The sequence below is a fragment of the Taudactylus pleione genome, unplaced genomic scaffold, assembly GCF_031769625.1.
Source record: "Taudactylus pleione unplaced genomic scaffold, aTauple2 ptg000251l, whole genome shotgun sequence".
Classification (NCBI taxonomy): Eukaryota; Metazoa; Chordata; class Amphibia; order Anura; family Myobatrachidae; genus Taudactylus; species Taudactylus pleione.
The window spans coordinates 6,853,891-6,873,008 of record NW_028284653.1 but is presented as its reverse complement, the minus strand read 5'-3'; the positions used below and the strand labels follow the sequence as shown (position 1 = coordinate 6,873,008).

The window sequence follows — 19,118 nt, the reverse complement described above, 5'->3', positions numbered from 1 at the left end:
ACTAAGCAGTCCAAGGCCAGGAAACCTTGCTTAACTGAAACATCCTGGAATACAATCTTGCATACTTTATTGCTTTAAATGTAAATACCACCTTCCATAGTAGTTTCATGCAATAGAGAACTGATGGCCACCTGAGCCTCAAAACCCTGTTTACCAAACAGGGTGGAATGTGCGAGAGAGACCCCACCAGAGAGAGTGACACCACAGGAAGAAAAGAGGAACTGCATGGGATCGTGACAGTACCCACTCCTCAAGAAGCAGATTCCAGACGATTTAACATATATTAGAGTCTGAGTCAAATGGTGAGAGACAAATGAAAGTATCCTCATGATGACAAGGCAACCCAACAGAGGTCTTCAACTCAAAAGTAGTTAAAGAAGGAGCTTCTCGACTTTCATTTTTCTCTTATCATTATTTTTAGAGAGAGAGTCTTGGTGTTAAGCAGTGCACCCATAAAACCAAGACCTCCCGTGATTACGGAGGAAGGTGGTGGAGCAAAGGCATAATTCAAGGACTCGTGGGTGCTGTACAGACTCAGGAACGGAAACCTTCTTCTGAGGGCATGGGATTTGTGGGAAGAATTTTTTGGAATACTACCTCGCTGAAGGCTGTAACATCACAGAGCACAAGATTGTTAGACCCAAATAAGGAAATTAGTCTATTCCAAAACCTCTCCTCTGAAGGCCAGGAGAAGATATTTTACCACACGTATATACGTAGCGCATTGGCACGCCACAGCGCAGAATTGGTCAAGATCCCCAAAGAAATAAGCAGGAAACATTTAGACTTTAAAAATGTTGGGAGAAATGCATTATTTTTCACAGGTGTTCACTACAGATACACGCCCCCCCACCCACACACACACTCAGTGCATAATAAGAGCTGCTGATGGAAACTGTTTAGTTTCTAAGCTAATCCTTTACATCTTAAATTCTATGCACTTACTGTATAAAATAATTGCTATATTCTTCTCAAATATATTTACTTTTTACATATACCTAATGGTGAATAAATGAACACAAACTCCAAATGAATTTCCTAGAGTTGATGAAAGGGGATGGTAGAGTTTTATTTTTGACAACGGTCTCTAACTTTAGGGTCCCAGTTGTTAAATATTTGTTTTCAAAATGTTATATTCCTGACAGTGTCAAAGGATTTTTTTAAAGCCTCTATCATGTTCTGTCTTTCGCATTCTCAGATCTCCAGTATGTTATGAATTACTGCACCTAGCACCAGCCTGCTCCTACATATGCTAGTGACAGAAAGACATTGAGGCCAATCCAATTAGATGCGAGTTGGGTCCTGCGAGCCGTTGTCACAGCAAACTCGCATTCATTTTCCAGAGGAAATGTAAGCTTTCACCTGAGCAGATGAAAAGGTAGGGAAAATGTTTATTTTAAGATAAAATGTCAGGACACAGTATAGAACCTCTGGTATACCCCTCCCAATGATGGGTTTAAATAGCACAATTTTAACCCATCATAATTTAAACATTAAAGACGTCAGTTTTCAGATAATTTTTTTTTTAAAAGCTCAATAATGGGTTAAATGATGTGGGGCAGGTATGTGGAGGTGTTGTATTGACAGAAGAGGGAGTTTAGAACTTGCAGATGAGATACTTTAATCTGATGAAAAATACTTGCTCGCTATCATTTTTCCGCCACTAATAATAAGGGCAAAAATCAGCCATTTGACACAGTTTTAAAACCTCCAGTACTTTCCTTATGGCCAATAACAGCCTTCTATATGGTCCTGTTTTCTTAGATGTCACTTTTTGGGGGGTCAAGGAAGGTTTCCCCACTTTTTCATGCACTTCTACAAAGTCGTATTTTATAGAACAGTCGTGCACCCTCCCCCTGCGACTTGCTATTTCTAATTGGAGCTCGCATTTCTTAGGTGGGTGCATTCAAGTGACATATGCGTGCAAACTCGCTCCTAATTGGATTGAGCCCATCCAGTGATTGTTATGATATGCCGGCAACAAAGATATAGCCTACAAATGAGGATAACAGGGGTATATTCAGGTATCAAATTACAACACACAACTTGCAACTCTGTTATATTTTTATTTTTCAATTTTATCACATCATTCAATTATACTAAAACTAAATAATGTAGTATAATATAAAATGTGGGCATATTGCAAGTCGGAATGTTACAGCATTATGCTCTCCAGCAGATAAATACTGTTTCTTATTTAGCTGATCTGTGTGAGAAATTTACCAATGCACACAGACTATTATTTATCTTGCAATAGTAGATTTGATGTTCCTTAATGTTAATTAATATTACAGCTAGGTATGGGTGAAATGTCAATTTACCGATATATTAGTTTATATCAGCTTTTATGTTCATGCCCAGCAGCGCTGTCTGTCCTGTTTTCATGGTAACACAACCAATTGGTTTTTAACTATAAATGTGCTATATCTTGTTGTCATATAACTATTAAGAGGTTATCTTGTTGTTCTATTTTGTAATTTATTAAAGTGATTTATTCTCCCCCAAATTGGAGGGAGTAGGAGTGTGTGTGTATAACTCTGGTTTCCACATATTATTCATATTGCTCTATCTACATTACTACATGTGTGTGTCTGCATGTTTATTATTACAGTGTGTTGCAATGACTATTCCAATCAAATAAATTAGTGATTATAGTAAAACATCAGTGTACATGGAAAAGGTTTTGGAGATAGAACACCAAACACAGGGGCGTAACTAGAATTGTCTGGGGCCCATAGCAAAATTGTGACAGGGCCCTCTACGTACAATAAAGTCACACCCACCACCATGTCAGTATCCTAGGGAACCATCTGGCTTAACTATATATACAGTCGTTTATCCTCTCTATTCTCCAAATTATATAACACGGAGGTTCCCAAACTCCGCCATTACAGTCCACATTATAACGATATCCATGCTTAAGCTTATACTTGGGGTAGCATTTCATATAACATTCTATATATGCCTTTGACAAGACCATGAAAGCCTAGGCATGAACCAGTGCCAGACAGAAATGCTCCATCGTCAGACCCAGTGTTTGAAAACAAAAAAGGTTAAAACTTTGCAACAAACCCACATGTCTGCACCCCCTGAAAAAAACTGGATTTACCTTTAATAAAAAAAGAAAAGATGGTCATGCAGTCTGTCCCCCACTGCAACAGACAGGACAGAAAACCCTAGGGGAGGAGGCAAGGCCAGAGAGTGTGTGTACCTCAGCCTATGAGACTCCCTCTCAGAGTATCAGTGTCCAGCCGCCTACAAGATGGAGTCTGTTAAATACAAATGAAAGTTTCTCATCCCCAGTGTAATCTGTGTAATCAGTGTGATGATCAGTGTAATCATTTTAATCAGTGTGATCAATCAGTGTGATGATCAGTGTAATCATTTTAATCAGTGTGATGATCAGTGTAATCATTTTAATTAGTGTAATCAATTAGTGTAATCAGCGTGATCGATCAGTGTAATCAGTGTGATAATCAGTGTAAATGAGAAAAGTGCGCCAATGTCACCTTTGCAACTAGATGCTCACCTTGGCAATTTCATCAATAAAGCAAACATGGGACACAGGGTCTCTCTTCTTCACCAAGACTTTCTGAAGATGCTGCACCTGTAATACATATTCATATATGAAATCATAGCTTCTGTAGCATTTCTTTCAGCAAATTTGTAGTGTGTTACCTGGACACAGGCTGCATAAATTTGGTCCATTAATTTCTCCATATTTGTCCAAAGTGCAGCTCGGAAGGCAGCAGTGTTTCCTGGCTGAGGCATAGCTGCGCGGCCTGGTGCTCCTAACCAAACAAATGAATACAACTACATTTCAGAAAAATAGTCTCCTGAGAAATAACAAGACATGATGCAGATATTCTTAAAAATGCAGGTGGCTATATATTGGTTAACAAGCTTACAGTGCCTATAAAAAGTAGTCTCTTTATTGGCATTTTCCCATTTTATTTTCTTGCATCATAGAATCAATCTATATACTATATTAAGAATATGCTACCAGTAAATATCTTAATACTTACACACACCTTTAGTAACTTCTAACTTTAGCTACAGTAAGGGCATGGGGATAACTACCATAGGAAACAGCTGGGCACTGCTATTTCCTTCTGTGCCCACTAAGGATTTCCACTGGAAAAAGGAGAATAGTGCTGTCAACACGAAACTTAAATGTCCTCGAAGCACACAGCTTATTAAGTGAATTCTGATGTATCCTTTCTCTCTGAGCATGAGAAGTAAAAAAAACTGCAGTAGAGTGGAGGCAGGTATTCAACCGTGCAATGTAAGTGATGCGAGGATGTCCCTTTCTTGGAAGCTTGAGTTTTTAAGTTATTCTAGCAATTGTTTAAGCTGCTATACTAAGTTTAATGAGGAATATTGATGAACAGCAATTTCAGATGCCACCCGTGTGATGAAAGCTTCCAGGGCATATATATCCTATATAGGTATTGTGTGTTTGGCATTTACATACAGTATTAAGAGGTGATTCAGATATTGCTACAACTTTATTTACATTTCATCTGAATAGACAGATCGTTTGATGGATTTTTATGAGGACACTTATTTATGTGCATCCAGCTCATTGAAGGGCTTTTCCTTCCGGTCCATGCTCTCCTTTGCGCTGTTGTCTGTGAAGTTGGTATGCCTGGATCTCGTGCTTTGCATGCTGTACTTTGATATATTCCTTTCATTTATTTGTGGAATCAATTCAATGTTTCCTACAGATGTTAGACTTTTTTTCATTTCTCATGTACTGAAACATGGAAGACGTCAATGCTTTGTTTGAGATCTGTGTTTGTGGTGTCTATTTGTAAATTGCCTGTTTTTTTAAATTCAATATAAAATGTATTAATTTAATCTTTAAGTCTCACAATCTACAACTGATTGTAGCTTTTTCATAAGATATTCTGAGATTTGATTTGAATGTTCATTGACCTGCATTTGGGCTTTTTTTTTTTTTTTGGGGGGGGGGGGGGTGGAGCCACAAACAACTATAGCACCTATCACTGGCAGGTGTCATATATTTTTAAAATTAGGATGGTATCAGTATACGGGAATGCTGGTGGAGGAGGTAGTAAGCTAGGCCAAAGCTGAGGCCTAGAGTAGCAGAGGGATGCAACGGCCAGGATGTTGTCTAGGGTGGTCAAGCCAGCATGCCAGGGAGCCTGAATGCAGGAAACAGGGGATGCAAATACAGGTCCCAGATGGAGCAAGGGAGGCCAGATTTAGGAACTGCCTAGGTCAGCGCTGTTGGTGCTTCATTTGTGGGCCAGATCCAGGATATGAGAAGAAGCCAATAGTTTTCTGTGATAACATTAATACTAGTCTATCCAATGATACTTGGAATCTCTAATGGCTAATTAGCCATCAATTTGTACAGTGGGCCTGATTCAGAGCCGCTCATCAGCGGCCGCTCGTTCGCTCCGAGCGATGTTCGCACATCTGCGCATGCGTATTGGTCGTAATGCGCATGCGCCAACCAGTCAGTGTGGTCGGAAAACGTGTGTTCGCAAAATAGCGAGTGCCTGCTAATTTGAGTGACAGGATGAGGCGTTTGTGGGTGGTAACAGGGGAAGGTGCTTGAAAACGGGGAGTGGAGATTCGAACACAGGCATGCCAAAAGGTCAAAACGGGCATTTTAAGGGTGTGCATAATTAACAAAGCAGCGTCATCGACCACGTCACTTGGTTGTTTCTTAGCCTGAACTGTTTGCATGATTGCGATAGGAAAATCCAACCACAAGCACTGCGAGCAGTTCAGACGCCTTTCGATGTACTCGATTAATCAAATAAATAGCGGAGATGACGTATGATGCGAGCGGCCAGGGGGCGTCTTAACAAAATAGCGAGCGCATGTTTCGTTCGCTCGCTCGCTCAGACATAGAGGCGTCAACAGACCGCAAAGAACGAGCGCTCAATTTAAATAGCCGGCCCCTTTTTCTGAACGAGCGAGCGCAAATAGTGTCCAGCTCTGAATCAGGCCCAGTGTTCATTCAAACAGTATAATCCCATGTGCTGACACAGTGGCTCCTTTCTAAAAACGTACTAAGGATTATATAGCAAAAACATTTAATTGCTCAAGAGCTCTTACTAGCTCTTACAATGATGTCTGCACTTATTGCTCCATCAAATGTAATCTCTGATTATCCCTGGTGCACAAATGTAAGCACAAAGTTTCCTCGCTCGATGCATTGGAGTATTTGAGATGAAAACTTTTCCATAAGATTTAATCTACCAAACAGAGCCGTTACTAGACTTTTTGGTGCCCTGTGCCAGAAAAAGCATTGGCGCCCCCACATTTTTCAAATAGGGACATAACGCACCCAAAAAAGGGGAATGGCCTCATGGGAAAGGGCCAGAGAAGAGGATAGGGGAGGCCAGGAGATGCTGGGGATGAACTAAGAGGAAGCTACAAGTGAGAATGATAATAAACAGAAAACTGACAGGCCTGAACAGTGCCCCATGCCATGGCACAGGCCGCACTACCCTAGTTACGGCCCTGCTACCAAGTAATAAAGCTGATCAGATATTTATCAAAGTTCTCTGATGCGAATCATCGTTATAGGAAATCTAAGGGGAATTGTTAAGGACTCCACACAATGGGTTTCCATTTTATAGGGTGACAGCCCAGCCTGGTGCTCGTAACATCTTTTGCAGGGCAACCCCACACTGTGTCCGTCAAGTTAGCAGCAAGCAGCACACTGATAATTGGTTCGCTTTTTTTTTGTTGGTGGGTGGGAAGGGTGTTTATGCTGATAATCAGCTTTATCAGCACAGATCTTTGCATAATATCTTGTGTGTACTTGAACCCTTGTGCAAAGATATCACTGGCAAGTCAGTTTAGACCACATCTCCAGGGGCTGTGAAACAGTTATGCATCACTGTTCTTCAGTTCCACTTACATGCATCCTTTCCACCTCTCCAGGCATAGTAGGCTACTATTGCAACTTTTGTTAAACATTTTATTCCATGTTTTATTGTGCATGCTTCCTGACCATAGCACTGCAGCAAATCTTTTTATACATTTGAAATACAGTACTTTTTTTTTGCAAACACAAGCCTTATTCAACAAAGCCAAGACAATGCTTTCCATACACATAAATCTTTTATGTGAGTTGATGTGTCTAATTGGGATTGTGTTAATTGCTAATTACATAAATTTTGTGCTAAACTGCACATTTTTGCCAGCAATAAAATATTAGTAACAGGATTATCAGTATTTTAATTTTGTAAAAATATGTACAATAGGCCACAGAGGTTTTGTCAAATAATAACCACATTAGTATAGTAAGTTATGGCTTCAATTCAGTACCTCATTTACATTTGTAAAACTATTTTATTAAGTACACAAATAAACATTGAAAGAACAAATTCACTATTATGCTATATAGGTGGTTATTTACGTGTGCATAAATATAAACCTGGTGCAAAATGAAATTTGCTAAACAATCTGTGGAAACAAATGGAGAGGTAAAACAATATAGATAGATATAGATGATATATATGATATGACTCAATGTTTTAAATCTGTTCTGCATTGTGAAATAAGATAAAAGTAACATGGTATATAAACAATAAAAGTTAGGCATATTACATATTGTGTAGATTGGAAATGTCCACTAGAAAGTTCATTATGAGGCAAATCAATAATATTTCTATTTTTACATGGGTAACTGGTGGCTGGATTTCAGTTTATGAAAATCATACAAAACTCAGCAATGCATTTCATGAAATAGAATTTTGTATGAAAAGTAGCTTTTAGCAAAACACCCTATCAAAAAAATTCTTACTGAGGGTGCAATCTGAAAATAAGAATGCTGTATAAAAATAGAAAGGCATACATTTACCAGATAAATACTTATGCTTCCCAGCTGGGTGGTAACAATGCTGAAATGAAATGTTTTTATTTAAAGTATTAAAACTTCTTTCATACCTCTTTGGACAGCTTGTGATGTTTGCGTTAGAACTTTGATATCTAGAGCGTTGTTGATATTTTCATCTAGTGCTGTGCAATAGCCATCCACAACACTTGTAATGATCTCTTTTAGAGCTCCCAGATTGTAAAACACTTGAAGAGCGGTCCCAACTTGTGTTGGATTCTAAAGGAAGAAAATACACATAATTAGAATACAAAAAAATGTTGGTTGTTTCCATTTAGGGCAGAGTTGCCAACCATCCCTAGTTTCCTGGGATAGTCCCAGGATTTAATTCTTGTCATTTTCTTCAGTGAAAATGTCTCTATTTCTTTGTTTTGGTAAACTACACAATACAATTCCTGTTATTCTGTATGCAGAATTTTTAATAAAATATTTTATTGTGGCATGCATGATTACAATACACATATGGCATTATATGAAAGTGATGGTTCAGTGTTGGATCTTTATCTGAAGTTCTAAGTAACATTTACAGACCGTCATTTGGTAGCCACGTAATTGATTCTAATTAATTTAAGTTAATAAGAACAACAATATTAAAACACAAATTATAGACACTGTAGCGCAATTTTATGCATGGTAATAACAAAACTTGAATGAGAGCTTTACAGCAAGCAAGATTATAGTATATTGAATTGCAGTTACACTGCTATTCTTATTCTATGTACTTTATCAGAGAGGAGTATTTTAAATCCAGTAACATTACTTTTTAATGGATATATTTATAATGATGGGTTGTGTTGCTCCGAAGACCCACTAAGGCAATATTGAATATGATGTGTTTATAAGCGTCTGTTCAGCAGCATAGTGTCCCTGGAAATTATAGTAACTTTTAGCTACTTTAGTTTAGTGTCATAACACTTTTAACTGAAATTGCTGGCATGCTTAGGTCTCATGGGCAGAGACCTCCCTACCACATTTGTAAAACTGTACATGTTGACATGTATATATGTGTCACACACAGACATACAATGAAGATTAATTCTATGGGAACATAGGCTTTTCATTGTGAATAATCTCACTTAGATATCCTATTACTTATTAAATGAACTAAACATGTTCTACGGGTTTTCTTCATTGGGTTTAGTAATACACACAACCTGTATAATGTAAATGTGTAAAAAATTTAAGTTTATTTATATTTTATATTGTAAATTAATTAAATGTGTAAAATCATCTTGCAGTAAATAGCTTTTGCAATTTCGTAAATGTAAAATATACATTAGATATGACTTTTTTAACCTATGTGCTGCTAATTATTAAATTGTACTATTAAGAAAAAATAGTGGTGTTTTTACAGGAGATGGAATTTACACAATCCACACTAATAAGGGTTTAATCAATTAATACAACGGTTTTCAAAAGCTATGAAGAAGACATACAGTGGATTAGATTTTTAAAAAAGATTTAAATACATTTCATGTTCTAGGCCAGACACTTTGTGCTTAGTATACTATTTGCAAAAGTTTGTACATCTGGTATTCCATTAATCTGTTAAGCACTAAACTAAGATGAGCGATTTTCTGGGTCACTGTGGTATAGATTTATTCTACTGGGCTGAAACTATATGTAGTTTCTAATCCGAAGGAATTCATATCTCATCCCATCATGGTGTCTCCGACAGGTGGGCTTGTTGTGGGACATACAGGAACTTATTCATTATTCCCGAAGAGTATGCAAGTATGAAAAATAAATAAATAATAACAATGGTATTTGTATATACGTATTAAATGGAAAACAAATGCAGAGGAGTAGCCTAAATGTTGTTCCTTTATTTCTTCCTGCTTTTTCATCCACCTTTATTTGCGCAGTTGTACCTCTTTTTTTTTTTGGTGGGGGCGGGGGGGTGTTTAGGAGGCTTAGTCACAGGATGTTAGTCCATATACAATCACAGATTTTCTACCAAACTGTAATGTAGCCAAGAAGGAGGAGTGTGCAACACATGTCATATTTTGGATTTGAGTCACAAGCTATGACTAATAGAAAGGATAGATGTCTTCTTGTGAAGGGGGTTTCACACACTTTTACTTTAGTGCTAAAGAAGTCTTGAAATTTAGGGACTGATTTGCTCACAAATTAATATGATTTCACCCAGTTCCCATATGCTCAAAAGACAAAAAAAAAAAAATCAAACCTCTAAAGATCCAATTGGCCAACAAGAGAGAAAGACTGTGATTGACTTTAGAAGCAACATTTACTACAATTCAGAAACATTTCCTAAACTCTAATGTACTTGATATTATTTGGTCACCATTGGCTATGAATAGATAGGTTAACAATCTCATTAATTAATGTAAAGTTAAATAAATGGCTTCCTGCTTATTCAAAGCTCACATGGTACTTCCCCCCCCCAGCATTATTTAACATTAACAAAAAATAATAAATCACATTTTCATCAATAAACAAAGTGTATTGCAGTGTACAGAAAAGTGGGTTTGTCACAGACCAGAGTATGTTTGTGTGTCAATGATGAAACTGAACAATTAACACAAAAGACCAGATAAATATTGTATAAATAAAGAGGTCAGACAAATCTCTTCAGGAATGTATATGTTTTTCCGGGATTGGTATGGAATACTGACGGATCTCTGTCGACTGATGGATATTTTCTGGTCTCTCGCTCATCTACGGCGGCCGGCTTGCGTGACCCCATGATGCCTCCTGCTGCATTACCATAATTGCAAGGATGGAATTGCAAAGCTGCTTGCATGCAGCTTTGCAATTCCGTGTTAAGCTGAATCAGGCCCTTCATATTTTGGTAACTATATACATTCGCTGCTTCTACTTCCAAGTTGAGTCTTAATGGATTAGTCAACCAGTTTCAACCTTATAGATTTCTGGTGGTATAAAGAAAATTACAACACCAATTTCAGAGTAAAATAGCTTACTACTCAAATCTAAACACCAAGTTGACTAGTACTTTTTTTGGATAGACACCCAGCATTTTAAAGATCTGGCAACTATGAATTTCAATTCTCAGCCCTGATGGCTGGAGACACAGAAGGGGTAGAGATTTGATGGCTGGAAACACTGACAACCTCTGCCCCTGCAGTCACCCACTGTCATGAGGCCATGCCAATTCAGTGAGGCCACGCTCCTTTTTTGGGTCCCACATTGGTGGGGGGGACATTACATTTGTCAGGGCTGGCTCTGCCAGGTGGTAACCTGTATCACGTTTAAATACAATGTGTTTTAAATTAATGTGAGAGGAAGGACAGACATTTTGTCATCTGATTGCTCTTCCCAGTCACACACATCCTTCACATTTATTTTAAATCTGTCAACTTAAAAGCTTTGCCATGAGCAAGGATTCAGATGCCTGGAGGAATAGGTGCAGGTGACTAACATTTTAGCTGGGTACACACTAGGCGATCCATCTTACAATATATTGTGTGGCTCGCATAGTGTGTATGCCCGATAGCACGTGTCGCTCATCGCATCGTCCCATCTGCTGCACTGCCCTGCAGATAGGGACGATGCGACGAATGAGGCCATGCTGCTAAATGCAGATTGGAACAAAACATTGCGCCGTTGTACACCACTTCGTAGAGTTTGTATGGACGGCACAATGTATCGTTCCATCATTTCGTCCTGTGAACTGGGCACACAATTGCATAGTGTGTATGAAGCTTAAGCGTTTATGTCATAATGAAACATGAACAAGGGTCGACAATGTAGTCGGAAAGAATAACCAGTATCGGGAGCATTCATGTGAAAATCCGTCAAATAAATTCTGCTGAGGAAAACAATGGAAAATATTTTTAAACTCTCTTTTTAAAAGCTCTTCTTATTAAAAAAAAGTTTTCTTTTTTTTGTTTTTTCTGCCTGTCTCCCTCAGGTCTGTAAATCAAGTAAAATGTTTATGGAGAACTTTCATGTAGGTCCATTAAATATTTAAGTGCTATACAAATCCATTTAACAGTGGTGCCACAAGATTCTACTGTAAGCAAAAAAAATAAATAAAAAAAAGTTTATCTGCACAAAAAAAAAAAGTTTGAAGAGCAGATAATAGTTTGAAAATTAAAACCTTTTTATTTCAGGTGGAATTTTAATAATAAGCAGCTATTGTAAATGATTCCTTACAAAGACCAAATTGTATAGAGTTGTGTTCCCATCCTGCCTGGATATACAAAATAATCCTGGCATAACAACTGCAGCTTTGACCAAACAGACTTTATTTCACTGCACAATTTTATTCAACATTTTCCAGGGTCTCGAATATGGAGAACTGTCCAAGTACATGAACTCTGAACATTTATTGAACAGTGTGGGGTCCTGCACAAGGGTAACCCATCAAAGGGGGTTCAAGATAGACAATTAAAATTAGAACATTAAAAAAAAAGATATTAAGGAGTACTACACTTGCACACATACTACCATGGATTTAGAATATAAAAATTTCATTTTACTAAGTAAATCACAATATGAACATAAAACAGACTCCTGGGGTCAACTGTAAGGAACAGCAGAAAACATATACAAAAACTTCTATAAAGTGCATTTGTTAAATCACCCTTTATTGTATTATGGATCAATCTTTGTATTGTAGTAGTCCAGGTTAGAAACATACCATCTGAGAGCTCATGGAAATAGCAGTTTAATTAAGGAGTATGGGAAATCTATTCAATATGCAAATTCACAATAAGCTTTTAAGTTCCGTGCTCGGTTTAATTACAGCCATTCAAATTCTTAAACTTCAAATATGTGGACATCATATTCCTCCAATAAAAGGAATAATATTATGGGGTCTTGATGGAAAGTGGCACTCAATTCCGGCTAAACATATAGAAGACAGTAAGTGCAATTTGTGCACAGGTCGTCTCACCAAACAAGCTCTGTGAGCACACTGATTGCAATTACAAAGGGCTTGACTCAGCAGTGCACACAAGTGCACTGCTGAACGCAGATTCCCGATTACCGGAATCTGCGTGTGCGCAGGACCCATTCTGCGAGTTTTCAGAATGGGCCCTGCTCAATCGGACGCAAGTCCTTGAATGCCTTTGCCCGATTGACAGACAGAGGCATCTAAGGGGCGGCGAGTGGCCGGGGGCGCCCGGCACCCTGATTTCTGGGAGTGGCCAGCCTAGAGACTGCGTGGACGTACACAGTCTTCTGTGTTCGCAAGCCAGCCTGTACGAGTAAGCTGAGGCTTACTCAGCTGTCCGGCCACCTGGCGCCGTCCACCATCAACCACCGATGGTCGCGATGGTGATCCCAGCCTGCGACCTCCGTCACAGTGCTGGGATCGTAAATGCACTCATACACCTCCTGCTGCATTTGCATTATTGCAAGGATTGCAATTGCAAAGCTGCCCGCATGCACTACACACTACAGTATATGCCTGCGTGCAGCTTTGCAATTGCGATCCTTGCTGAATCAGGCCCACAGGTAATGAGCACAAATACACAAAGATCCAGTAATCGAAGTTTGTTCTATTCTGCTCATCTGACATGTTTCTTCGGTACAATACCTGTTACCTTGTCAGGACAGAGCGTCTGTATTGCTATTATGAGTGATAGGTCTATAAGTGAAAACTAATTTAAGCAGGCAAAGAACAAGGCTTTTTTCTAGCCATTCAGTTGTCCAGCTGATTATATATATTTGAGACGGTGGTGGTCATTGTAAATGTCAACTGGACTAGCATCTATTTCAAGAAGATGTCTCCGTTCCTTGAGAGCCAAAAGAATTTCCAACTACTCTCAATCTCTTATAGAATAATTTTGCTCAGCTGTAGAGTTTCTAAAAAATATATGTACAAGGATGCCAATATTGCTCCAACCGCTGACGCATAACCATCAGCCTCTAACATGAACGGCTGCCGAGGATCTATGTCACCCAAAACCGGAGCAGACAAAATTGCGAATTTCAAATCACTGAATGCATTTTCAGCAGCTGTAGTCAAAAACTACTCATTTCCGAATTAGTGTCTTTATTGGTTGCACAATTTTACAGAAGCCCCTGAGGAAATGCCAGTAATAGTTACAAAACATCAAGAACTGATTTCATATTTTGAGCAACTGACCAAACCTCAGCATCACATATTTTAGCAGAGTACATTTCAATTCCCTTCGCAGACATTCTAGGACCTAAAAAGTCAATATGCACAGCCTCAAAAATAATTTTTTCCAACTTGGTGTATAGTCCATGAGTCCTTAATCATTCTAGTACTCTTCTTACGTGACCATGATGTCCAGCAGGATTTGATAAACAGTGCTATTTTTCAGCAGGGACAAGCAGGTTCCTGAACTCTCATTAACTATGACGTAATGTTTTGGGCCAGAATGTATTAACCATAAGATAAGATTTATTTTAATGGCCCTTTTGAGTGCATTCTTTTCTTAATACTGTATGTATATATATATATATATATATATATATAAATATATATATATATATAAATAAATGTTTGCTCTACCCCCAGTGGCTCCACACACAGTTCCTGAACCTATTTATCTAGAAAATTAGCCCTGTTGATAAACTAATGTGAATGTCATCTAAGTATATGATGACAAACTGATTCAAGAGGTCTTTAAACATGTCATTAGCGAAATATTAAAAAGGTACATTCACTAGAACAAATGGCATTCCGAAAACGTGAAATGTCTACATCTAGTACAGCAATGTAACTTTCACTTATATTCTGAGAATATTCTCATCAGGTTGTAGGCGATACAGCAATCCATACACTCTTTTAGGCCTAGAGGCAGATCCATACAGGACAACTCATCTTTAATGTCATCATCGGGTCCTGTCGATACGGATGCCTTTTAGCAGCCATATTCCATTTAGAATCTTCCATCCATTGTCTAAAATCAATTGTGTATTCTATAACAGAACTAACAGCTTGTCACTGGTTAGAAAGCTTAAGCTGATCATTTTTATATTATGTATGGAAGCTCTTGCGTGTACCATCAGACTCAATCCAAATGGGTGACACTGACTATACTGTTTGCAGACGACCTACTGGCAATCTTGTCTAACCCAGTTGTTTCAATCCCTAGCCTGATGGCTGAGTTTCAGCAATTTGGTTCCCTTTTTAATTTTAAAGTACATTTTTCTAAATCTTTAGCAGTGAATGTGTCAGCATCTCCCCACTCTATTGAAGGGCTCAAACATTCCTTCCCCTTAACCTGGCATGCCACAAGCCTCAAGTACCTCTGAGTTACCCTACATACTGATTTTTCCAGTCTGTTTGACGTCAATTTTAAACGGTTGCTCCTTACACTCCGCTCTGAACTTAGAGATTGGGGTGCCAAACGGCTCTTGTGGTTCGGTAGAATCAGTGTTATTAAAATGAATGTCCTCCCTAGGGTTTTGGTCTTCCTCCAAACCTTGCCTATTCATATTCCCAAGTTTTGGTTTCAGGATTTACATAATATCATCAGAGACTTTGTATGGGGAAACAAAAGACCTTGGTTTCAGCATGCAATCCTCTTTAGACGCAGACACATGAGGGGACTACAGTAACCACAATTCTCAGCTTATTAGGACACTGTCGTGTTGGGTAGGATAATGGAGTGGTCATGGACAACTGATACTAAGTAGTGGGTTCACCTTGAGAATTATTCCCTTCCCATACATATTGCGCAGTACCCCTAGAGGTCCAAAGTTCCAGTTGTCTCCCATCCCACCATTGACCGTACTCTGGCCCATTGGAATAGACTCCAGAAACTAATATGCGTGTCCTCCATATTCTCCCCTCTGACCCCTCTTTTTAGTAATCCTGATTTTCCCCCGGGTGTCGCTGGTTCTGCAATTGCTGTTTGGAGGCACCAGGGAGTGTTATGAGTTGGCCAGTTGGTGGATGAGGAGAGCATGTCCTTCACTGTTCTGCAGGCTAAATGGGATCTTCCCCATTCTAAGATTTGTAGATATTTACAATTGAGGCATTTTCTGCAAAAGAGTGATGTTCACAGCTGGTTCCAAACCTTTGATGCCCTTTGAGGATTTGTGCCTTGCCCCTTTGTGCCCGGCGCATTTCCTCTCGAAGGGCTATGCACTTCTGACTGAAAAATTTACCCTGCCATCCCCAAGTATGCTTAAGACTGGGAGCAAGACCTACAACTTGACTTAGAGGATTGCGATTGGAACCAAATTTTTCAAAAAACACATTTGTTAGTTCCTTTAGTTACTCCGTGATTGAGACACAATTTAAGGTTTTATCTCAGTACAGCTGCCCTCTAGCAAAGATGTTCCCTGTGCTGCCGGGTAAATGTTGGCGGTGTGATATGGAGACAGGCTCCTCACTGCATATTTCTTGGGACTGCAGTCTCTTACGACCCTTTTGGAACCAGGTGATTTCTATTGCTAAGTCTATTGTGGGCAAGGATACTCCCTCTGACCCCCCTTTTTGGCTTCTTAATTTATTCCCTGGCACTCTCTCAAACTATAAAAAGTCACTGTTAAAGTTATTTTTAATAGCGCTGTGAAAGCCGTGATCCCAATTCGCAGGCGATCTACTATCCCCTCTCCTCCCACACACACACTTAGGGAGTGGCTTGCCCGTATAGATTTATACAGGTCTATGAAGGACCTCCAAGTGAGCCCGCAGAGGAATCAGGAGTTTATCTCTACCTGGCACCCATGGCTGGAATTCAAGTCTTCAAGTACATATGTAAGGTTTGCTGATTGAGTCCAGCTATCTCTTCCATTTAACTGCTCCTGCCAAAGGCTGCTTCTTTTTTGGAAATTCTTTCTATTTGTAATCGACTCTCCCCCCCCTTATTTGTACTGTTTTTTTATTTGTGTTTGACTTTTGTCTGTTCTTAAAATTTTGTTTGTTTCACACTGAATATTGAACACTGTTGTTATGATATGGATCTATTTCTATGTCTAGTATTTGTTGTAAGCCATCTTTATATCATGATTTGTTATTCCATTTTTGGTGATTTTGTAATGTATTTTTTCAAGAAAAACAGAAAAACCAAAAAATATATATTGCACAAAAAAAAAGAAAGCTTAAGCTGTGTTCACATGATGAGTCTCTACCGAAAGCCTGTAGCAACAGCGACAAGGAATTTAGGATATGATTTTTCCAAGGCATCCCTTTTTAATAGTGGGAGAATGTCATGGCACAAGGAGGTTGGTGATTCAGTCTGGGGCCCCTTGGTCTAGCTGTATGTACTGGAGTGTGGATGAAGCTGATCTCCTAATAATGCCACTCTTCATGCAGGCCACTGGTAGTGGTAGCGGGAGACAAATGTTGCAGAGGAAGTGAAAAGTACAGGAAGAATAGATACTGAGACCAGATGCAGGCTAGCAGGATAACCGTTGGCTGTAGCAGGTTAGCAGGATTTTCCAATAACTGGAGGATAGGCAATTGCAGATTTACAGGCATATGCTTGGGCATTATGCTGGGATATCTGGAGCAGATTGCAGAAAATACTTTAACTAGATTCTGGAACAATTGGAGAATGCTGCAGGAATATACTGGAACTGGGTCCTGCAACCACAATGGAAACAAGCTGCAGTAATATACTGGAACTGGGTGTTGGACTACAACTAGAGCAGGATGCAGTTACAGTATATAGTGGAAATGAGTACTGGAAAAATATCTGAAGTAGGCTGCAGGAATATACTGAAACTTTGTGTTGGAAGCATAATAGAAGCAGGCTGCAATAATATACTGGAACTGTGGGCCTGATTCAGACCCGCTCGCGAGCGCGTCGATGGTGCCCTAGTGCACATGCGCACGACGGAGGCTGCTCCGTCGAGCGCATGCGCGAGACCCGGCTAGCGACAGGGAAGCCGTCGCTCCGGGTCTCGCACCAAAGGGGGTGTGCTGGCGATGTTGATTGACAGCACGCCCCCTTTGGTGGGCGTGCCGGCGGCGTGGCTGCCAGACGGAGGCGTTCCCATGGGAACGCTTACCGTCTGGGTCCGGCCCCACTGACATCACTAGTGATGTCAGTGGGAGTGATTTTGGCTCAGGTAGGAGGGCCCTGTCAGGTAGGAGGGCCCTGATTCAGAGCGAGCGCTCTGGTCAGAGCACCCGGCTCTGAATCAGGCCCTGTGTGCTAGACCATAACTGGAGCAGGCTGCCGGAATATACTGGAACTGGGTGCTAAAAGCACAAATGAAACAGACTGCAGAAATATCTAGGTACTGAAAGTACAACTAAAGCAGGCTTCCCAAATGTACTGGTACAGTATGCTGGAGCACGTGAAATATACTGGAACAGAGTACTGGAACCAATAAAGAATCAGGAGGACAGGGTACTAGGTCCCCTATGACAAAAATTGTACTGGTAATGTTTTGCCAAAAGTTTCTGGTATAAATAGGGCGTACTAGGTGCTGATAGGCTGAGCAGAACATTTATGACTGTAGTTGCAGAGATCTGGGTGGTAGAGAGGATCATGTGATACTGCCAAAGATGGCGCCCATAGTCTAGAATATTGGGAACCATGGTAAGGAGGATGCCAGCCACATTTCAGATAAAAGACTTAGAAACTTAGTGATACCACAGGCAGCCAGCAGGGGCACAAATGGAGACTAAGGCTGCAGAGGGGTAATCAAGGGACCTTACCAGAACTGGTGTGAAGCAGATCCTGAAAGGTGGCTGAGGTTTAACCTGTGATATAGAACATCTTTTCAGCTTACTACTGGCACGTTTTTCATCTAAATCCAACTTCAGCTGTGATGGTGTAACAATATATATATATTGTTTGAGGGCTTTGTTCTAATCCTGGAATGTATTAAAACCTTCTTCTTTTTATTATATTAACTACATTATGAGTCTCTTCTTGTGATAGAGCAGTGTTTCTCAAATTCGGTCCTCAGGACCCCACACAGGTCACTTTTTCCAGGTCACCCAGCAGGTGCACAGGTGTACTCATTACTCACTGACACATTTTTAAAGATCCGCAGGTGAAGCTAATTATTTCACTTGTGATTGTGAGGAGACCTGAAAAATATGTACTGTGTGGGGTCCCGAGAACAGAGTTTGAGAACCTGTGTAATAGAGTAATAACTATTATGGTTTTTCATAACTATTTCTACCCCCACACATTTAGATGTGTATTACCACTTGCTAAATGGTACATATATTGATTCCATACTGGAAAGAGGTATATAAGACATATATGATGAACTGTCTGCACTAGATTGTATTTATTTTATATTTTGCATGTTGTGAGTCATTATCAAAATCTCACTATCAGTAGAAGATTCAAATGAGAAGGGG

General features: G+C 39.5%; 1 protein-coding gene across 3 annotated transcripts in view; it reads right to left on the bottom strand.

Annotated features, from left to right (window-relative positions):
- The window catches only part of COG5 (component of oligomeric golgi complex 5), a 507,901-nt gene that overhangs the window by 241,541 nt on the left and 247,242 nt on the right, over positions 1 to 19,118 (bottom strand). For all 3 annotated transcript variants that reach the window (XM_088480203.1, XM_088480204.1, XM_088480202.1), the window contains exons 8-10: positions 7,936 to 8,101; positions 3,679 to 3,791; positions 3,530 to 3,607 (exon numbers count right to left, since the gene is read on the bottom strand). In XM_088480203.1, coding sequence (XP_088336329.1) covers positions 3,530 to 3,607; positions 3,679 to 3,791; positions 7,936 to 8,101 — 357 coding nt within the window. The remainder of the gene's footprint in view (positions 1 to 3,529; positions 3,608 to 3,678; positions 3,792 to 7,935; positions 8,102 to 19,118) is intronic.